General features: G+C 40.1%; 2 protein-coding genes across 8 annotated transcripts in view; one reads left to right on the top strand and one right to left on the bottom strand.

Moving 5' to 3' along the window:
* The window catches only part of ITSN1 (intersectin 1), a 211,205-nt gene extending 206,688 nt beyond the window's left edge, over positions 1-4,517 (bottom strand). For 2 of the 3 annotated variants that reach the window (XM_055313420.1, XM_055313422.1), the window contains exon 1: positions 4,333-4,513. The gene's annotated coding sequence lies outside the window, so the exon portion shown is untranslated. Of the gene's footprint in view, positions 1-4,332 lie in introns of all 3 variants that reach the window. The other variant, XM_055313423.1, reaches the window with a different exon arrangement.
* Positions 4,518-5,314: 797 nt separating this feature from the next.
* CRYZL1 (crystallin zeta like 1) overlaps positions 5,315-23,146 on the top strand; it is a 34,542-nt gene continuing 16,710 nt past the window's right edge. Inside the window, exons 1-6 of one of the 5 annotated variants that reach the window (XM_055313571.1) lie at positions 5,315-5,382; positions 13,744-13,815; positions 15,485-15,562; positions 17,668-17,740; positions 20,568-20,612; positions 22,441-22,509. In XM_055313571.1, the coding sequence (XP_055169546.1) occupies positions 13,750-13,815; positions 15,485-15,562; positions 17,668-17,740; positions 20,568-20,612; positions 22,441-22,509 (331 nt within the window). In that variant the 5' untranslated portion in view covers positions 5,315-5,382; positions 13,744-13,749. Of the gene's footprint in view, positions 5,465-13,395; positions 13,816-15,484; positions 15,563-17,623; positions 17,741-20,567; positions 20,613-22,440; positions 22,510-23,146 lie in introns of those variants that run through there. The other 4 variants (XM_055313569.1, XM_055313568.1, XM_055313570.1 and 1 more) reach the window with 4 other exon arrangements.

The following is a 23,146-nucleotide window of genomic DNA, read 5'->3' as shown; positions in this document are numbered from 1 at the left end:
AGTTCCTTAACTGCTGGTACTTCAGTTTCCAAGGCATACTCATCTAAAAAAGGACAATTTTGTGAAGATTGAGTGAGGTAGTGCTTATCAAATGATGCAAAAGGACTTGCTAAATGTTAGCTATCACTATTAGCAATGCATGAATTTTCTGACTTTCCAGATCATACTCCTGAACACATCACATTAACATCCCTTTCTTCTTCCTAAAAATAATAATTCACTAGGTTTGTCACTGGTTAACTCATTCCAAAAAAAGGGAGGGAAGAAAACAGAACTCTCAACCACCACTGTAAGGATGTAAATTGCTACAACCTTTTTAAATGGCAACATGTATCAAAAATCTTAAACTTGGCACGTACTGTACTTTGATCTTGAAAATCCACTTCTAGAAACTTATCCTACAGAAAAAAAAAAAAATCTCCCAAGTATACACAGAGATGCATGTAGGAGAATAGTCACTGCAGAGTTTTAACAGCGGGAGAAAAAAGAAAATTAATGTCTGATAAAAAAAATAGATTAAATGATCACAGACATAAAATGGAATCTTATTCAGTTATTAAACTATTACAACTGACGATATAGCCATGGAAAGATTCATGATATAAGAGGTTAAGCCAAACAAACAAAGTTACAAAATAATCATGTATAGCAGGGCCCCATATTTGTTACCAAAAATTGTATATAAAAAGCTACATGCACACACAAAAGAAGAGGGTTTGAAGAAATAGGTACTGAGGTAGTGGATATAGAAGTATTTTGTAGTTTTTACTTTTCGCTATTTCGATTTCTTTCTACCATAAAGACGCAATTCCTTAAAATACAAGGGAAATGAACTGATTAGCAATTTGCTTCTAAAATATACAACAAATCTAAAAGCGATGACAAGATTTATCTTTATTTAGAAAAATACCTATTTACACAATATTTGATGGTTTATTACTTTTAATGGTTAGTTATCCAATTAAAGATTAGATATCCAATTAAAAAGTTAGTTATCCAATTAAAAATTAGCATCAAGAAATTAGCAAGAGACTTCTTTTTTTCAAGAGATGGATTTCTACCATCAAGTGCAGCAGTACAAAAATTAAATGGATTAGTTTGAGTTTTATATATTTTTATATACTCGAACTCCTTATCATCATAATTACCATTTAGTACATGAATATATCTCAAGTATTTATGTAAGCATTTGAAGTACTTAAACTTAACCTACTATTATTATTCCCATTCAGCTGAAAAAACTGAGACATTGAAAGGTTAAGGGCCAGATCAAAGTCACAGATTGTGTGTGGTCAAACCCAATACCCTGTAGAAATTTTACTCCTAACTATTCAGCACCCTCAACTATATAACAGAAACGGTTCTTTATGGGGTACTACACTGGATTCTGAAACGAAAGACTGAAGGTCATATTTTATTAGGATGAAAAATGAAATTGGAAAACATACCAATTTTCTGTATTTTCTGTAAACCAATTTTTACATCAGTATGTTGGGTTTATCATAGCATACCAGTGGCATTTTGAGATAGTGTTAAATAGTAACCCACCACTACATGGGGACCTAAATTTACGTTTTAAGTCTCTAAACAATATTTTGATAGGAGCCTTCTTTTCAGCTTAATCACCTTGTGCCTTCTATGCTTGGGAAAGGTTCTCTCTTTTCAGAGCCAAACAAACTTACATAAATGACTGGGCACAGTACATGTGGCTCCTAATTTATAAAATCCGTGACTAAGTAATAACATTAATTTTACAAGAAAAGGTTTTAAAGTGTGGCCTCATTGCAACGTTATCCACTCATAAATATTTAATGGAGCTCCTCCAGGCACTATTCTAGGCACTGGAGATAGAATGATGAGCCAAAATCTCTGCTCTTCTGAAACATGTATTTTAGGTGCATTATATATCTGAAGGTCGTAGTCCATTTTTTATTAGCAGCCTAAGGTATAAAACGTAATCTGCTACTTAAAATCTGCTATCCACTTCAGGGGACGGTCTTAGGAGAAGGAAAGCACAGGGCCAGCTGTTCTCCAACTTTTCTATTCCAAGAGAAATTCCTGGAGAACTTGTTTAAAAATCGGATTCCAGGGCCCCATCTCCAGGAATCGGATTCTGAGGTGAGGTGACAAAATAAAAGAAACCCGTATTTTTAACAAGAACCTCACTTAATGCTGATCTAAATGATCTGAGGTCCAGACTTTGAGAAACCCACCAGTAAGTGGAGCCATTCAGAAGAAAATGATCATTCCGAAGAGACTAGTGCTATGGCAGTGAAACCTGAACTGAGTAACATAAACCCAACCCTCACGTAATTAATTCTGTGTCATTCACAAATCTAGCAAATTAAAAAGATGAGTAAGAATGGAGCAATTTACCAGCACCTCCCCCTTAACATCTTATGGGATATTTGAATTTGCCTCAAACTAGGCATTTGCTGAAAAGATGAACTTGAGTTCTACCAAGAGAAGAGATAAGCATTAAGAAAAAGGAAATTTCTAGTAAATTGCAAAAAAAAAAAAAAAAAAAGCTAAGAGGGACAAACATTTCAGGGAACTAACTTGCTACTACTCATTTTATGCCCTATTTCACAATGCTTAGTATCTGAACAATCCACAGGGTTCCAAAGTACATCAAAAATTTGTTCATTTCCTCTCCTACTCAGGCAGAATAATAATCATAGAGTTTTGTGAAGGTGCCATGTGCCTCAGCAACTTCAACAGACACATTCTTAAAGAAACGCCATTAAAAAAAAAATTCTATCAGAAATGCTTTTTAAATAGCTTTAATGCCACCACTAAATTAGTGTCCCTTCATTTCCAATTTAGATTACCTGAAAAGTTCCTGGGTTCTTTACCAACCTCCTACAGGAAAAAAAAAATTTCCCTTGGATATTAGAAGGACGTACATTTTTAGTTATAAAGCAAACACCATCAGTGCAACATAAATGTGTAAACTAGAAGGAAAAAAAAATCTTTTAAAGAAAAAACCCAGCATTTTGTTTGCAGAGATAAACAGGCAGAAATCCTAACCTTGAAGAGAGAAATTTAAGCTTCTGCAAGCTTACATCAGCTAAAAATAAAGGTATCCAGGCAAATACATCCCTCCCATTTCAGGGGTTGAGAGTAGCACTTCGCGAACCAGCTGGCCTGCTGGGTCCTGGCCCCAGTCCCTAACCTCAGATCCTGTCCACTGCCTAATGCATGAGATCTCTGAGCCTGTGTGTTCTTCATGCGTTGAAAGGGATTAGTGACACTGCCTCTCTCCGTTGACGGAATTGAGATTTTTTTTTCCCCAGATGCATTTGTTTTCATTATCTGTCCTTTTTTACTGTGCTTGCTTCTATCATTTTGCGCGTTTGACCACGGAAACGGCGAGAGCGGGACGCCCGGGGATAAGCACAAAGACGCGGCATCTGTCCGGGGTGCGCATATATTTAAAATTTCAGGCTGGTGCTGTCTTCAGAACAGCAGTGATGATGACAAAGTTCTAAGGGAAACTTTCATATTAAGAGGCTATCAGAAATCTCCACCGCCTCCCGCTCAGCGGGGCAATTAAAAAAAAAATCAAAATAAAAATAATTAAGTAATTCTGAAAAGACGCGAATTCATTTCTTCAAAAGCAAAGCCCTTCTCCAGTCTGAAATCACAACAAAAGATGCCCGCAGGGAGTGTCATCTGCGAAGTTGTTTTCTAATCCCGAGGCAGACAGAAAAGTCAAGGAGGGTGCAACCCAAGGGCTGGGCTCCTTTTCCTGCGGATCCCGGTCCCAGGTCGTCGATGGGGCGAGCAGGGACCGCAGCGGTGGCCCCGCGGGGTCCGCACCGCGAGACGGCGGCCGGGAGGAGCGGCGGACCCCGGGGACGCGCGCTCGCGGCGGAGGGGGAGCCCCCGGCGGGGCGCCTCGGGGCCGAGCGGCATTGACTGCCCTTCACCGGCACGCGACGGAGACCAGGGGATGAGCCGGCGGCTCGAGGCCCGCGGGCGAGGCGGGCGGCGCGGGGCGGCTGCCCGCGGGCGCCGGGTCCCCGGGAGGCTCGGCCCGGACGCCCCTCTCGCCCCCGCGGACGCGCGCTGAGCCCGCAGCCCGTGCAGCCGCCGCCGCCACCCGCTCGGCCCGCCGCGGCGTCCCGGCCTCCCGGCGCCGGCCAGCCGGCCGCCCCGCCGCCGCCCCCGGGAGCATGGGCAAGGACGACGCGCAGGGGCGGCGGGTGCCGCGCCTCCCGGGCCAAGGCTGCAGGGCGGCCCCGAGGGACGCGCGCCCCGGGCGGCCATCGCGCCGACCCCCGCCCCCGCCCCCGCCCCCGCCGCCGCCCGGTCCAGCCTGCTCCTCACCTCATCTCCGGGCGGGTCCGCGCTGCCGCCCCAGGGACAAATCAGTGCGGCTCGCTCGCCGCCGGGAGGGACGCAGGAGCCGCAGCCCCGCACACCATCCCCGCCCGCCCGTGCGCCCGTGCGCCCGTGCGCCCCGGAGCCCGCTCGGGATTCTCCCTCGCGAGCCGCCGTACTACGGAGCAACCAAGCTGCGCTCCCTCCCTCTCCTCCGCTCCTCTCTACCTCCCTCTCTACCTCCCTCGCTCCCTCCCCCGCTCCCTCGCTCCCACCTATCTCCTCATCTCCCTCCGCCGCCTCTCCCGCCCCCGTCCCCGCCACCATCTCCGCCCACGGATGGGTGGGAACCGGCACTCGCCAATCGCAACAAGGCGCTCGCACCTCCTCACCGCCCCCTGCCGCTGCCCCCGCCCACCGCGGGAACGAGGCGGGGGCAACTGAGAAAAAAATGGAAGAGGACAGAGTGACAGCCAAGTGAACCAATCAGCGAGCGCGCAAAGGGGGGGGGGTTGGTGGGCGGGCGCTTGTCGTTTCTCCCCGCCCCCTTCCCAGAAGGCGTAACCTTCTGGACTGGGATTTCCCTGACCCGCCTTCTGGAGCTGCACCGGTTTGGGCGCATCCGTCCGTCGCCCTGCGAGGCACTTATTAAACTGTATCCAACTAAATCATTACAAAAGGTTTTAAGGGAGAGAGCAACGTGGAGGCGAAAAAGAGGCGGGTCACTGTCCAAGGAAGGCGGTAGGGCAAATGGTTGGAATGAGGAAGGGTGTGGTCTTTATTTAATAGAAATTTGCATAAAACGGAACCCCTCCGTGAGACTACAACTTCGCCCTTTTATTGGTAGCCCCGGGGCGTCTCGTCCCGGCGGGGCATTCTGGGAGATGTAGTTCTGCGTTCGGTTGCTATGGCGTTCTCCACAGCCTCCGGTCCAGAAGTGACGAGAGGCCTGACCAATGGGAGCAGCGCCTGGGCCAGCGGGGGCGGGCCCCTCTGCAGTAGGACTCCAAGGTGGCGGTGGCGAGGGCGCAGGCCGTTGGGGCGCCTCGGAGGCAGGTGAGTCCCCGGACCTGGATTTTGTGTCTTCGGAAGCGGGGCCTTGGACTTTGGACGCCTCGCGGAACCGTGCAGCCCTGGGGTGAGTGGTGGGTCGCGTTGCACCCCAACCCCAGACCCTCTTGGGCCCAGGCCTAGCTTAGCCGAGGCCGCCGAGGGGCGGGAAAGACTTGACCATTTCCTGGTCCTTACAGGTTTTGATTGTAGGTTTTATCTCAATTTGCATCTCTCTTTACATTTATAGAAGCCAGAGTCGGGAAGTTCCCTTCCCCTGAATCTCCCAGGTTGGATTTTTTTGCACACACACCCCTGCTTTCTTTTTATTCCTATAATTTAAGTTTGTGTTTCATTCTCTCATACCCCTCTGCCACCGCTTTTTTTCCTGCTTCACTTTGCTTATTCAGTGAAGCAAAGGTATTTGCATTTACGTGATCATGCGGCCAGATATGCCCTCTTAAGATGAACAGCGGAAAACCCTGGAGCAACGCGTGAGAATCGCCTCAGAATCACGTACGAGCGCAGATGCTGATTCTGCAGGTCCGGGCGGGGCCTGAGACTCTGCATTTCCCACCAGCTCCCCAGGCTGCTCGTCCAAGGTCTGAGTAGCGGGGTGTTCAACTCAGCTCTGCTCAATACAAAGATAATGCGGGGCACTTAATTTTAAATTTTCTGGTAGCCACATTAAAAAAAAAAAAGTGAAAAGAAGCACGTGAAGTTAATTTTCACAATGTTTCGTTTAACCCAAAATATCCAAAATTTATCATTTCTACCCATAATCAAATATTTTTAAATTGAGATATTATACATTCGTCTGTTTGTTCATTAAAAAAGAATAAGCTGTACCCCGACGTGGAGCTTGAGCTCAGCAACTCCAGGATTTAGATGCACCTGCTCTGTGGATGGAGCCAGCCAGGCGTGGCAATTCTTTTTTTTTTTTTAATCATCTTTGAAATCTAACGTGTTTTACCTTGACACCACATCTCAGTTCTGACTAGACACAATTCACATGTGCTTTAGCCACCTGTGGACTAGTGGCCGCTGTTATTGGACCCGGCAGGTCCAGATGATAGAGGTGCCCCTTGCAGAAATTAAAAGGTGTTAAAGCTCAAAGGGTTGCATGTCACCAACCCCTTTGCTGCTCTGTGAGATGGGCCTGGGAACTATTTTAGAGAGGTTCTCTGCCCAAATTGCGGAAATAATAGTGAAAATAGCCAGCACGTATTGAATGCTTATTTTGTGCCAGGTGTTGTACTGAATGCTTTGCTTGTGTTGTTTAATCTTTAAAGCAACCGTTGGGGGCAGCCCCGGTGGCTCAGCGGTTTAGCGCCGCCTTCAGCCCAGGGTGTGATCCTGGAAACCCAGGATCAAGTCCCACGTTGGAGTCCCTGCACGGAGCCTGCTTCTCCCTCTGCCAGAGTCTCTGCCTCTCTCTGTGTGTCTCTCATGAATAAATAAATAAAATCTTAAAAAAGTAAAAAATAAATCAAACAACCGTTGGAGGTAACTACTATGCTTTGTAGAGGTGAAACCTAAGGCCTGGACAATTAAAATTGAATAGCCTAAAGCCATTTGGCCAGTAAATAGAAGAACCAGAATTCAAACTCAGGTCAGTTTTGACTTCTAAATCCTGTCAACCACAACAGTGTATGATTATTGTTTTTTGATCAATAATTTCACTTCATTGATGTCTCTGCTCTAGTTTATGGCAGATGAAATGTTCAGAGTTGAAACAGAGAGGGTTCCCCCATAGAAGGTTAATTTACCTACCACTTGGAGTGACATATTTTGGTAGGTAGTTTTACGAACACTCCATGCCATATATTTTTTTTTCTTTTTTTTTAAGTAAGTTCTAGGCCAACATGGGGCTTGAATTCAGGACCCAACAATCAAGAACCACATGCTCTAGGAGTACCTGGATGGCTCAGTTGGTTGAGCATCTCACTCTTGATTTTGGCTGAGGTGGTGGTCTTGGAGAAGTGGGATTGAGACCTGCTTGGGCCTCTGTGCTCAGTACAGAGTCTGCTTGTCCCACCCCACTTGCTTCACCCCCTGCTTGGGCTCTTTCCCTAGCTAGCTCTAAAGTAAATAAATGAATTCTTAAAAAAAAAAAAAAAGTCATATGCTCTACCAACTGAGCCATCTCCATGCTGTATTATAAGTAATAAAAGATCACTTCCCCTGTACTATATGCTGGGCAGTAATGTGTCTTGATTCATTGGTGTACCTCTATGAAGAAAAAGGATGAGAAAGCTTGGAAGTTGTTAAAATATTTCACCATGGAGTCACAGTGTTTTTTAGTTTTGTTTGTGGAAAAGCATTCTATGCTCATGAATTGGGAGAATAAACATTTTTAAAATAGTTTTAAAATATTTTATTTATTTGAGAGAAAGAATGAGTAGGTGGGGAAGGACTGAGGGAGAGGGACAAGCACACTCCGTGCTTCTTAAAGCACAGAGCCCGATGAGGACTGATTACATCTTTTTTATTATCATTATTATTATTATTATTATTATTATTATTATTATTTTAAAAAATAATGCTCCTGTGAACTTTACATTGAATATTTCAAAGACAACATTATGATTTTTCTAGGCCTCCCGAACAATACTATGCTGAGCTAAGGTGAGTTTTATGATTAGAAGAGCAAAACTAGGGGTGCCTAGGTGGCTCAGTCAGTTAAGCATCTGCCTTCAGCTCAAGTCATAATCCCTGGGTCCTGGGATCAAGCCCCACATTGGGCTCCCTGCTCAGTGGGGAGCATACCTCTCCCTCTACCCCTGCTCATGCTTGCTCGCTTGCTCTTTCTCTCAAATTAATAAATAAAATACATTTTTAAAAGAGCAAAAATACACATATCTACACATGCTAAAATATATTTTGCAAAATAATTTTTCTATTTTTATACAATGTAAGAAATACACATCTTGCGAATTATTTTCTCTTCATTGTGGATTTACTAGTAAATATTTACTCAAAATTACAATTCCTATTTTGCTTCTGAAGCAAGAAGTTGTTCTTGTTTTTTTTTAAGATTTTATTTATTTATTCATGAGAGACACAGAGAGAGAGGCAGAGACATAGGCAGAGGGAGAAGCAGGCTCTCTGCGGGAAGCCTGATGCAGAACTCGATCCCAAGACCCCGGGATCACGACCTGAGCCAAAAGCCGACCTTCAACTGCTGAGCCACCCAGGGATCCCCTCAGAACACTTTTAGTCTGAAAGTGTAAATAAGGAATAATCTGTAGAGGTTTTATTTACAATTATTAATAGATGAGCTTCTTGAGGGACTAAATGTAGCAGAAGAGCTAATGGAGTTCATGTTGCTGTTATAACTAAGATGAAACCATTCAAAGTTTCTTCCCATTGGTTTTTTTAGAAATGCCTTTAAAGATCAGTATTTTTATTAACTGCTTTCTTGAAGTGTTCAAGTGTTTCTTCTTTCCACCAAAAATTATTTAAAATAGGTGTCTTTGGACTCCTGGGTGGCTCAGTTAAGCATCTGACTCTTGATTTCAGCTCAGGTCATGATCCCAGTGTTGTGGGATTGAGCCCTGTGTCACTGCCCCTCCGCCGGCCCCCCCAAAGATATTCAACTATTTTATCTTATATATGCAAATATCTTTACATTCAATAAAGATTTTATTAAATAGTGGACTAAGTGTTACATTTAATCTAGACTACCACCTGAGAAGCTATATTATCCATTCTCTCATTTTCTTAGTGTTAAGAACTCAGTATTCCTTTTTGTGATCTGGAAAACAAGTAAATAACATTTCGTCAGTTTTCTTCTGGCCATTTCTCTAAAAATACTCTTCTTTCTTCACTTTGTAACTTTGAGGATATTTTTCTTCCCACATAGCTTTTTATTGGACCAATTAAACATTACTTTTTTTTCCCACTAATCAGGCCAATTTTAACTCAGATTTAGAGGAACCATTTAGGACATTCTGACTAAAGATATCGACATTATTATGTATATAATATATGCTTTAGGGATACAGACAAGCAGTTATCTTCCAGGGTCTTTGAAATTGGAGTGCATGTAGTATGAGGCCCATGTGACTACTGATTTGGGGAACGTGCCATATGTTTTAAGATTCATTGGGCAGGGGCACCTGGCTACCTCAGTCAGAAGGACATGTGACTTGATCTCCACGTTGTAAGTTCGAGCCCCATTTTGGGCATAGGGATTACTAAAAGAATCAAATAGGGGATCCCCGGGTGGCTCAGCGGTTTGGAGCCTGCCTTCGGCCCAGGGTGTGGTCCTGGAGTCCTGGGATCAAGTCCCACATCAGGCTCCCTGCGTGGATCCTGCTTCTCCCTCTGCCTCTCTCTCTCTGTGTCTCTCATGAATAAATAAATAAAATCTTTAAAAAATAAAAAAAAAATCGGGATCCCTGGGTGGCGCAGCGGTTTGGCGCCTGCCTTTGGCCCAGGGCGCGATCCTGGAGTCCCGGGATCGAATCCCACGTCGGGCTCCCGGTGCATGGAGCCTGCTTCTCCCTCTGCCTGTGTCTCTGCCTCTCTCTCTCTCTCTGTGTGTGTGACTATCATAAATAAAAATAAAATAAAATAAAAAATAAAAAATAAAAAATAAATCAAATAAACTTTTTTTTTAAGATTTTATTTATTTATTTATTCATGAAAGAGAGAGAGAGGCAGAGACTCAGGCAGAGGAAGAAGCAGGCTCCACGCAGGAAGCCTGATGTGGGACTCAATCCTGGGTCTCCAGGATCACACCCCAAGCTGAAGGGTGCTAAACCGCTGAGCCACCAGGGCTGCCCAAAAAAGAATCAAAGTTAAAAAAAAAAAAAAAGATGGATGGATAGAGAAGATACTGACTACCAGCTTTACAACAGGAGCTGCTTTGTTTTTTGTTTTTTTTTTTAAATAATAAATTTATTTTTTATTGGTGTTCAATTTACCAACATACAGAATAACACCCAGTGTAGGAGCTGCTTTGAAATCAAGATGTTGATATGCAATTGTTTCATTTCTCAAAATGGAACTACTAATACCTCCAGACTGAGTAGGAGCAGTGATTTCTTCATTTAATAATAATAGATATTACTCTCAAGCAATGGCTGGGGAAACCTGATAGTGAGTGAGTAAAGCAAGATTTTGCTTGTTAGTATGTTATGAAATCTGGAAGCATGGAAGAGATGGGGTAGCTCGGGTGTCACTGGGGGTGATTTCAGAGAAGGAATATGACATGAGTTTTATTCACTTGGCAGAATCTGTAAAGTAAGTTGGGCACAGTCTCAGAGAACAAGCAACGCCTGTACGTCCTGAGACGCAGATGACCAGATGGTGTGAGGTCACACTGACTAGCTCAGAACGAGAGTGTGCCTGTGTTAGAAAGAGGGGAATAAAGTAGATTAGAGACAGTGAATATGCATTTAGACAGCCTTGATAGCTAGGCAAAGGGGGTTGGATCTAAAGCTGTAGGGACGGGCGCTGGGTGGCTCAGTCAGTTAAGCATCTTCTTTTAGCTCAGGTCAGGGTCCTGGGAGCAAGCCCCACATCAGGCTCCCTGCTCAGTGGGGAGTCTGCTTCTCCCCTTACCCCTTCCCCTGCTTGAGCTCTCTTTCTCTCTCAAATAAATAAAATCTTTTTTTTTTTTAAGATTTTATTTATTTATTCATGAGAGACACACAGAGAGAGAGGTAGAGAGGCAGAGACACAGGCAGAGGGAGAAGCAGGCTCCATGCAGGGAGCCCGACGTGGGACTCAATCCCGGGACTCCAGAATTATGCCCTGGGCCGAAGACAGGTGCTCAACCGCTGAGCCATCCACGGATCCCTAAAACCTTTTTTAATTTAAAAAAAAAAATTAAGTTGTAGGAGGGGCGACTGGCTGACTCAGTTTGTAGAGCTGCGACTTTTGATTTTGAGTTGTGAGTTCAAGCCCTCCATTGGGTGTGGAGATAACTTAGAAGAATAAAATGTTAAAAAAAAAATTGTGAGAATACATAGCCTCTATCTCTGCTTAGGTCTTTCCTCTCTCCCCCGCCACAACAGCCAACACACTTACATTCACATACCTCCAATCAAATGGTTAGAATTAACATCTGGCCTACCTCTATCTCTGAAACTAATAATATACTATATGTCAATTATTTTAATTTATGTTAAACTTAATTTAAAAAATTAATATCCCCCTCAAAAAAGAAAAAAGAATGTCTTAACAGGATAATTTGTAAAAGACCCAAACTGGAACAATCATGTATCTGTCTGTAGTAGAATGGATAAATAATAATTTTTAAAAAAAATTTTTTATAAATAATAATTTAATCACACAATAGAATATAGCATAACAAGGGTAATAGGGCAGCCCCGGTGGCGCAGCGGGTTAGCGCCGCCTGCAGCCCAGGGTGTGATCCTGGAGACCTGGGATGGAGTCCCACGTCAGGCTCCCTGCACGGAGCCTGTTTCTCCCTCTGCCTGTGTCTCTGCCTCTCTCTCTCTCTGTCTCTCATGAATAAATAAATAAAATCTTAAACAAACAAATAAATAACAAGGGTAAAAAATGAACCACAATATAGGAAACCGCATAGATGGTGCTCACAGATATAATATTGAGAGAAAGAAACTAGACGTGAAGGAGTGTGATTTCACTTCTATAAACCAAAAACAGACCAAACTAATCTGTGCTGTTAAAACTTGGGATCTTAAGTGTCCTTAGGAAGGGAAGGTGGTGACTAGAAGGGGAACAAGGGAACTTCTGGAGTTCTAGTGATGTCATATCTCCTTGACATGACATGGCCGTGTTCACTTTTCAAAATTCAGTAAGCTATACATTTAGGATCTGTGAATTTGGCTATATGTATTTTATACTTCTATAAAATTGACATTTTAGAAAATAGTCTTGCTGTATAATTATAGTTGACTCCTGAACTGGTCTGGGATTAGGGGAACCAACCCTCTGAGTGGTTGAAAACCTGCATGTAACTATTGACTCCCCAAACACTTAACTACTAATAACTTGTTGAAGGCTTACTGATAAAAACAGCCAACACATATTTTTTATGTTACATGTATTATATTCTGTTCTCTTACAATAAAGTAAGCTACCAAAAAGAAAATTTTATTAAGAAAAATCATAAGAAAGAGAAAATACATTTACAGTAGCATACTATTTATTTTTTTTAATTTTTATTTATTTATGATAGTCACACACACAGAGAGAGAGAGAGAGGCAGAGACACAGGCAGAGGGAGAAGCAGGCTCCATGCACTGGGAGCCCGACGTGGGATTCAATCCCGGGTCTCCAGGATCACGCCCTGGGCCAAAGGCAGGCGCCAAACCGCTGTGCCACCCAGGGATCCCCAGTAACATACTATTTAAAAAAAAAAACAAAAACCCACATGTAAGTGGACCTGTGCAGGTCAAACTCGTGTTGTTCAAGAGTCAACTATTATGAAAATTAAACAACTGTAGAATCCTTAGAAATGCTTCAAGAAGTTCACAGAATACAGGTTTAATACTTCCATTACATGGTTCATAAACTGATACAGAAGAATCAGGGGTATGATTTTAATGAGTGTCTTGACTGTTCACTTTTTCTTTTTAATGGTCTTTTTTAAGAGTTTGAAAGCCCTGGGGTGCCTGGTGGCTAAGTTGGTTAAGCATTGGTCTCTTGATTTCTGCTCAAGTCCTGTTCTCAGGGTCCTACAATCCAGCCATGTAGGCTCCATACTTGGCATGGAATCTGCTTGAGATCCTCTCCGTCTGCTCCTCCCCGCTCATGCTCTTTCTCTCTCCCGAATAAATAAATCCAAAAAATAAAAAGCCTTGAAATCCCTTCAGATGCCTCTTTTGGTAGTTAAAATTGAGTTCTGTGGCCCTTGTGAAAAAAATTTTAAGTACATCTAATAATTTTTATTGATTAGCAAAGTGAAATTAAGCACTTGGTCACCTTGCTTTGAAAGGTTAAATGTTAAACCCATTCTTACTAAGATATGTACTCAGAGATTATCCTTTTATTTGACCACTTCCTTTTTTTTTTTTTAAGATTTTATTTATTTATTCACGAGAGACACACAGAGAGAGACAGAGACACATGCAGACAGAGGAGAAGCCGGCTCCATGCAGGAAACCCGATGTGGAACCCGATTCTGGGACTCCAGGATTGCGCCCTGAGCCAAATGCAGATGCTCAACCACCAAGCCACCCAGGCATCCCGTTATTTGACCACTTTCAAGAATTATTATCTAAATAGTTTTATTTGAAAACTATGTGTAGTCATTCTATCTGTTGCCAGCATTATTTTTCAATTTTTGCTTTCATTTGGTCTAGGAGACAATTTATTTCATGCTTATATATATTTATGTGTGTGTGTGTGTATGTGAATTTTTTTTAGGTGACTATGAAAGGCTTATATTTTCAAAAGAGTTCTACAAATGAAGAAATAACATTTGTATTTCAAGAAAGGGTAAGAAAAATTGTTCAATTATTAATTGAAAAAGGTTACATATTTTCTATATGTAATAGTGTCAGTTAAGTTAGTTTGAATGGAACTAAGTGAGCAAAAATTACTTAAATGAAACTTACAAACTTTTAATTTTATGTGCAAATGGTGGTCCATGTTACAGTATAACCATACTTTTTTTAAAGAGTTGCTTCAAAAGAGTTTTTAGTTCCTCAGGGTGGTGGTATAAAACATATTAGGAAAACAGAACAACCTTGATAGTCTTATATGTTGCAAAATTAACCCCACATATTCAGAATACCACAATAAAGTGAGTATTCAGATTGTATCCATATTTCAGAAAATATTTCTCCCATGTTGTAAAATGAAAGAGGTAGAAAAGCATTGTTCTCCACACCAAATTCTGAGCTTTGCAAAATTATCTCATTTGCTAAGTTCTAAATTGTCTCTCATTTTTGCCCACTTTCAGAATAGGTAATAAAATTTTCATATACTGGTGATTGTTTCAAAGATTTGTAGCAAGCCAGAATCATTCCACGGACAACCTAGGACCCTAAACTAAGTACTATATTTATTTCATGGTGGTAGTAAGAACGTCTAGATCATGGGCACAATCCAATTTTTCTATTATCTTTTACTAACTCCAAAATTAGTTAGGTCAGGAGTCAAAATCTCAGACAGCTTGTCTTCTACCATTGAGTCAGGATGAAGATCTCAGAGATTTGATTGGCTCTCGGGAAGAATCGTGTACAGGTTCATACAATCATGGGTAAAATCTGCACATTTATCAGTAATATTGAATATCTTCCTAATATCAAATACTATCAAATCTGAAACTTAAAGAGATATTCCCAAAGTATTGTGTTTAAGTCAAATCAAGTTCAAGTCAAGTCAAACCGTAATCTCTTTGATAGGTCATAGGAGGGGCTATAGAAGTAGTTATTCTTCCCCAGCTTCTGATCTAATGTTTCAGCATATCAGGAGTTGAGAGGAATATTTTAATTATTGGTGCCAGGATATGGTTGTTTGGCAGAGTGATATTATATTTAATAAATAATACAAGTGGGTGACACTGAACACCTGAGTTGAGCAATTCTTTGCCTTTGATGTTATATCTAGCTATGGGATAGTGCAGTAATTCAGATACATTAGGTTTGTATTTTGGCCCCAAAAATCCCATGGGGTATGCTGAAATGTCTAAGACAGATGTTAAAAAGGGTAAGTTAAATAAGAGATACACAGGTAATACCAAGCAACTTCATTTATAGCATTAAGAAAATTCCAAAATCAGTGAAGGCTTTATGTTATGCATATAAGGATATCCCTGGATGTGTGAAGCTTTGATGCTTTGAGGTTATTTAGATTGAAATTAAGTACAGTATTTGTTTCTCTCCTTTTTATCCTAAAAATGTATTGCCTATGTATGTGTCCATATTGGTCTCTATACATTTTTAAAATAACTATCCTAAGGCTTTTTAAATATTTTACCCCAAACTACCCCTTCTGTTGTTTTTTTTTATTATTATTATATACTATGGGATAATTACTTGTGGTTTTTTCACTTAAGTTAGGTATAAGATTTGTGGTGGGTTTAGTTTTGTTCAGTTATGTGTGACAATTTTCACAACATAAAGGTATGTTCTCAAAAAAATATGTTATCATTTGGTTCTAGGAAAATCTTCCTGTTTTAGAGGATAACTATGTGAGACTTCAAGTTAAAGCTTGTGCTCTAAGCCAGATAAATACAAAGGTATGAAGTTTTTTTTTTTTAAGATTTTATTTATTTATTCATGAGAGATGCAGAGAGAGAGAGAAGCAGAGACACAGGCAGAGGGAGAAGCAGGCTCCATGCAGGGAGTCCAACATGGGACTCGATCCTGGGTCTCCAGGATCAGGCCCGGGGCTGAAGGCGGCGCTAAACCGCTGAGCCACCCAGGCTGCCCAGTATGAGGCTTTTATTTTGACCAAAAGTCAAATGAGAGTTCCTGGTATATTTAGTGTACAAATATATAATGAGAACTGACTTCGGAGTGCCAAAAAAATAACATCCTTAGAAGACTAAAACAGCTAGGGGAAAAAAATGTAATGTGAATTTTTGTGTTTCTGTATTAAACTGTTATCTAGCTGAAGTCATACATTTTATATTATTACATGAAAATAGCTCATAAACTCCTTTACATTGTGAAAGGCTGAAAATTTATAATTAAGGCCTTTAAGAAATTACTTTTTTTAAAAAAAATTATTTATATTTACTTCTGAGAGAAAGAGACCATGAACAGGGGGAGGGGTAGAGGGAGAAGGGAAGCAGACCCCCTGCTGAGCAGGGAGCCCCACATGGGGCTTGATCCCAGGATCCCAGATCATGACCTGAGCTGAAAGCAGATACTTAACTGACTGAGCCACCCAGGCGACTCAAGGAAGAAACTACTTTTATAAATACAGTAAAAATAAAACTAGAAATCTAATCAATGGCTTATTAACTATTCTGTCGCTATTTCTAGTTAATGTCTTTAGGCGGGGCTCATATTCTTCATGTCATTTCTCTCTCTCTTGCTCATAATTACACATCCCCAACCTCCTACCACCCCAGTCATCAGTCATGGTTGATATGAAGTATGTGAACAGTCTTCAAATAGTAAATAAGGTGTGGTTAAATGTGCCATGATAAATAAAGCAGATCCATTTACTCAGTTTTGTAAAGATTAATACTATTGTTTTAAAGATTTTATTTTTTTTTCTTGTGGTCCCTACAATCCTATATCTTTAAATATGTCTAGCATATCAGTATTACTATAAAAGTGCAAGTGGCAGGAGCTACAGGTTTATGTATGCTGCCACTTTGAAATTCAAGCATTTAATTGGTTCAGAATCTAACAAAATACCTCTTAAAAAATAATTTATCCAGGATGCCTGGGTGGCTCAGCAGTTGAGCATCTGCTTTTGGCTCAGGACATAATACCAGAATCTGGGATCAAGTTCTATATCAGGCTCCCTGCATGGAGCTTGCTTCTCCCTCTGCCTGTGTTGTGTCTCTGCCTCTCTTTCTGTGTCTCTCGTGAATACATGAATAAAATCTTTTAAAAAATAATAATTATTTATCCTTGGGGTGCCTGGGTGGTGCCATTGGTTGGGCATCCAACTCTTGGTTTTAGGTCAGGTCATGATCTCAGGATCGTGACAGCATGCCCCACAATGGTCTTCCTACTAGTCATGGAGTCTGCTTGAAACTCCCTCACTCTCTTCTGCCCCTCTCTCTCATCCTCTCACCCTCTCTCTCTCTCTCAAAAAAAAAATCTTTTAAAAATAATAATAGTAATCTACCCTTTAAAAAAAAAGAAACTCCAATCTGAAATTGTATGGCAGTTTCCTTTATGCATATCCATAGCTTTTTTCCACATGCCCTTTACCTAAGACTTGTGAGAAACACACAGATGATGTCCAAAGATGTTGGAATGGAGACCCTTTTTTCCTCCATGACTACATCCCCTTTATTCAGCAATATCTTCTCCAAACTCCCTTCGCCCCACCAGAATGAAGTGACTAGTAAAAAGTATTTAGACTTTTGGCCATAATTTCCTTTCATATGTGGCAAGTAAAATTGCTAAATAAAGGATGCTAGTGGTGATTTGAATAATAATACTAATACCTAAATTCTTCAGATCAACTAATTGTTCAGGCAACTCTTGGTTGCCCACTATAGAGAGAAACTAATTTTGTGAAGTGTTTTGCTTTGTCTTAACTCCAAAAATTAAATCATATTTGCTTTTTCTGTGGTCTAATTTTTGCTCTTGCTTTCCTTATATATGAGAAGAAACCAGGATTTATTCTTAACAATAACAGTCTGTCATGATTTAGCTTCTGACAGAAATGAAGATGGAGAAAGATTTCTTTCCTGTTGGGAGAGAAATTGCTGGAATTGTGTTAGATGGTAAGTTTACAGATGTCAATATCTATACTTACTTTCTAAGATGAAGGAATTAAATGGTAGCTAATTGATTTACCAGTTCATAAAATTATGTACACTTCCTCAGATGTGAAATATAATTATACAAAAATGTTTCCCTCTTTTAATTGAAAAGAAAAGTGGAACTTAGTGTTTTTCTTTTAATTTTATTTTTCTAATTGATGTCTTATAATTAAAGAGCTTATTAGAGTTTAGTAAATATTTGGATATTATTTGTTTAAATCCATGAGTAATTATATTTGATGGAATGACCAACGTTGTTATTTTTATAATGTTTACAAACCATAAATAACTTGTGTAGGTTGGCTTTGGGCCAAAATTTATAATAATAGTAACTACATTCACATTCAATTTTTAAAGTTTGCCTAAAATTGAGCATTTAAAATCAGTCTGCTCATGAAAAAATGGGAAGAAAAAACCGGTAAAGTTTTATGATTGCCTTAAAAAAAAAATTTAAGTTTTATTTAGTAAGTAATGGTCTTAACATGCAAGACAGTAAGTCTAAGTATTTGAGATAATTTGTTTCTAAATAGACCTACTTTCCATATCCATTGCTAATAGGTAGTTCATGATCAATCAGTATGTTTGTTCTTTCTGCATATGTGAGTGAGTGGATGAGTATGTAATATGGGTTAGACTGAGTCTTACCTGTGATTTTAAGCTGTAATATATTTGACTCTTTCTCAGTGTTTTCTTGAGATACAGGTAAATCATAATTTCATTTCTTCTTTCTTCTTCTTAGACTGTAGGAAAATAAAAATAATAATTCTAATAGAATATGATCATTGTCATGTCATTGCATTCATTCATTCATTCATACCAGATATAGTGAGCATTTGCTAAGAGCTTCGAATATTAAATGAGACAAAGTCCCTGCCCTCAAAGAATTTACTTCCTAGGGTAAAGACAAATACATCCTTATGAGCAGATTATTATGAAAGCTCAGAAGAGAGCTATCCAGCCCAGCCAGAAGCAACAAGAAAGGCTTCTTGGGTACTTTAACCAGACTAAGGAGAATTGTACTCAGCACAGAGGGTGTCATATACAAAGACAGAAGCAAGTGATAATCTGATGTTTCGTAACAATTAGAGTTTGGTGTTGTCAGGGCAAAAGCAAAGTTCCGGGCAGGAGTCAGAGGCAAGATATTTGACAGCAGAGAAACAGTTTGTCAGGAAAATTCTCCTTCAAAAATAGCAGAATAAAAGATAACAAACAAAATATTTTAATGATATAAACACTGATTCCTTATCTCCAAAATATGAGGCAGGATGGTAGACAAGGGCCAGAGCCATAATGAGCCTCATATGTCAGATTGGGTTTTAGGAAGATTATTGGAGTGGCCGTATGAAGGATGCTTTTGAGGCTGTAGGCAAGAGGACTAGTTGGGTCATAGACTAACAAGCAAGAGGTGACAAAATCCATAACCTAGATAGTGGTGGCAGAGGTGCATGTTCAAGAAATACTGAGGAAGTAACGTTAGCAGGACTGAATAATTAATGAACAGGAGAATAAAAGCAAGTAAGAGCCAGGAGTGATTTACCCCATTCTAGTTAAGGTATGAATTGGTGCCACTAATTGAGAAGGGAAAAGGATCTGATTTGGAGGAAGATGGTGAGTTTAGATTTATACTTGTTGAGTTCTAGGTACATAAGTGACATCTCACTGGAGAGGTCTATTAAGCAATTGTGTGAGTTTGAGCTCAAATGTAAGAGAGTTCTTGCTAGAACTGTATATATTTGAGAAATGTTCCCATGTCAATTGTATATGAAATCAGAGTAGAAATGGAGAAGGACCATAAACATAGCCACTCTTTGGGAGGCAACTGAAAGGAGTATGAAGGAAGCCAATTGAAAAGGATCAGAGTGATCCCAGGAAGACAGGGATCAGCAGCCAAAAAAGGGAAAAGTATAGTGCATCAGAAGCCAAAAATATTGGGAGGATGGTACAGGGAGGGATCCAGAGAAGAGCAAACTGTGAAAAGAAGATTTGAAAGTAGGAATATCAAACAGTTGCTTGTAGAGTACCAACAAATGAACTCTGGAACCATCTTTCCCAGAGCCAGCCAAAGAGGCTACTTCCTTCATCTTCCTTCATTGCATTACATTAGTGTCATCTGTTAACTAAGAATAATCATACCTACAATCATGAGTTAAATGTGATGAAGATCAAATGAGATACTGCAAGCAGGCATTCAATGTTTGGGATTTTCCTTTCCTTCTTGTAACTATTTGAACAAAGATATTCTAAAGAATTGACTGGTGGTAGAGGCTTTTTCTCTACCATGTGCAGAGAAAATGTAATCATCATTTCTATGTAATTCTAAGAAGTTTCTTGATACTAGTCTGAATTATTTCTATAATCCCAAATTGAAGTAATTCTATGCATGACTCCTACCAGAGTCTGCCACTGTATGTCTTAGGTTCTGCACCTAAAATAATGACAGGAGATTGGGCTCGCCACAGGAGGGGTGGAAGACAGTGTAATCATCATAAGAGCTGCAGAGTGGATTATTTTCCTTTATTCCTTCATCCTTAGCAACACAAACATCATCCTCTGTGGTGTCAGCAGCCACATGACCCAGATTTTGTGGAGCACTATGTGCAGAATCCAGATTTGAAGTGTTCTATCCTACAGTCTTTATAATTGACCATCAAAGTGTCCTAGAAGTTCTTGGCCTTTTCTCTGAGTCAGTGACTTTTTTTTTTATAAACCCATGAATTTATTTTAGTAGTTAAGTAACAGTGGCATTTAATAATCTCACAATACAAATTAATTTTCTCTCCTCTTTAAGTTGGAAGCAAGGTATCATTCTTTCAACCAGATGATGAAGTCGTCGGTAAGTTATAATTTAAAGCCCTATTTCAAGTCCTCTATTTTACTGTCATCTCTTGTTTTTCCAAGGCAATTATTAATGTTTCTTGTGTCCCTTGCTTTGGATAAGATACATACAGGGGCGCCTGGGGGGCTCAGGCGGTTAAGCATTTGCCTTCAGCTCAGGTCATGATCCCAGGGTCCTGGGATCAAGCCCCACATCGGGGCTCCTTGCTCAGAGGAAGTCAACTTCTCCCTCTCCCTCTGCCTCTCACCCCACTTGTGCTTACTCACTCTTTCTCAAATAAAATCTTAAACAAATAAAAAAGAATACATATATCCTGAATCTGCTCACAAGTATCCACTGATGAAGAGAATTTGGAGTTAAATTCTCAATAGCAGAATATTTAAAACCTTCTACTATTTGACTATTGAACAATATGATAGAAAGTTGACCATAGTTGTTAATGTGGTCGGTACAGCCTTTCCTGACAGGACCCTAGTCTATGACTCGACTGCAAATTCTGGAACGCACAGTCACAAGTCACCTGCTTGAAGACTGCTCACTGACCGGGCTGTATGGAAGCTCCGCTGTCCATATCCAGCTTGCATTTCACAGAGCTGCTCCCTCAGTAATCTTGTAAAACCAAAAGTCCACTGGAAACCTTCAGATGATTGGTTATCTTAAAAACCCACAGCGAATACTATTCTCCCAATATATACGAATTTATATTATTATATCCTAAACAGTCACACAAACATATAAAATATGACTTTAATAATAGTCTTGAAAATTAACATTTGTGTGGAAAATATTGTTAGGAAGATACTTAAACTTAGAAAAAAATCAACTTTATGGTATGCTTGAAGTTGTTAATAGCTTTTTATGGTATTGCCTTTGACTCATGTATTTTTCTTAGAGAACTTATTATTTCTGTCTTTAAAAAATATATATGTATGTTAATGTATAAACATATATTAAATATGTATATATAACATATATATATATATATATTTAAAGATTTTATTTGTTTTTTTGAGACTGACAGGGAGAGCATGAGCCAGGGGGGTGAGCAGAGGGACAGGGAGAAGCAAGCACCCCACTGAGCAGGGAGCCTGACTCGCTGGATCCCACGACCCTGATCGGAAGGCAGACGCTTAATCCACTGAGCCACCCAGGTGCACCTATTTCTATCTTATTCATCCAAGAAGTCAATGACACTGTGTTACTCAAGATTCCTTTTGTGTTGTTTTTTAAAAGATTTTATTTATTTATTCATGAAAGACACAGGGAGAGAGGCAGAGACATAGGCAGAGGGAGAAGCAGGCTCCCTGCAGGGATTCCAATGCAGGACTCGATCCCGGGATTCTGGGATCACGCCCTGAGCCGAACGCAGACGCTCAACCACTGAGCCACCCAGGCACCCCTCAAGATTCCTTTGTAAGAGACCAAAAATGAAATCGGATTAGCATAGAGGAAAATGGGATTTTACTAGAAGCATCTTATAGAATCAAACTGTGGGAATGTAGCTGTGCATCAAGAACAATTTTAATGAGGAATCCAGGTGCCCCCAAATCTCTAACTTGCCTCTGTACATAGGACACCATCACTCAGGTCACAGAAGAGGGAGAAAAAGAAAGAGAGCATAGGCAATATAGCCTTCATGACAGAAAATGAACAGTCTGCTTCCCTTCCATACTTCTGAGGCCTCTTCCTTCCCCACACTAATAATTACTGGAATCTTCCTCAAAATTCTAGTGAACAAAATTTAGACTAATACTTACTGGCATCTCATTAGGAATGAATTCATTTATGGGATTGTTTCTGTTAAGTTTCTCCTGTCGATTTCCAGGAATTCTGCCCCTGGATTCTGAAGACCCCGGACTTTGTGAAGCTGTTAGAGTGCACGAGCATTACTTGGGTATGTGCCAGTCTTTTGCTGCTCATGTAAGTCTTGCATCATTGTTGTGTGGTGTTTAGTAACATCGCAATGTATTTGCATCTACCTTGTGTAATAGCCATTGGCTGATCACGTGAACACTGCTAGCATATATTTAGTATCCATAAAATTCATATTCAGACCAAACAGCATATAGACTTTTAAATCTCACTTAGACTGCAGTGGTGAGATGTTTGAAAATTAATTTCTTCCTTGGCTCTGAAATTATATCACTGATCAGAATTGTTTTTTTAATTGAGAGATGGTTGGCATACAATGTTATATTAGTTTCAGGTGAAGAATATTTTTTTTTTTTTACTTCTTATAAAAATAATTTTTTTACTTATTTAAAAAATTCTTTTTTTACTTCTTATTCTTCATTATTAGTTGAAACTAAAAATATGTGAAATCTAGATAATATGTGCAGAGTCTGAGACAGGAAAGAATATAGAACACTTGTCTTTGGTTTCTATTGTTAATATATTTTTAACAGTTTTTTTAATTTAACTGAAATGTTAATTTTAAATTTCTCCTATAGTAATTTACTTCTTGAATATATAGAATAAATATAAATACACACACTTTAAGAAACTATAGTGAAATGATGCTGCATCTCCTT

Source organism: Nyctereutes procyonoides, unplaced genomic scaffold, assembly GCF_905146905.1.
Source record: "Nyctereutes procyonoides isolate TBG_1078 unplaced genomic scaffold, NYPRO_anot_genome, whole genome shotgun sequence".
Classification (NCBI taxonomy): Eukaryota; Metazoa; Chordata; class Mammalia; order Carnivora; family Canidae; genus Nyctereutes; species Nyctereutes procyonoides.
This window is presented reverse-complemented; position numbering and strand designations above follow the sequence as displayed.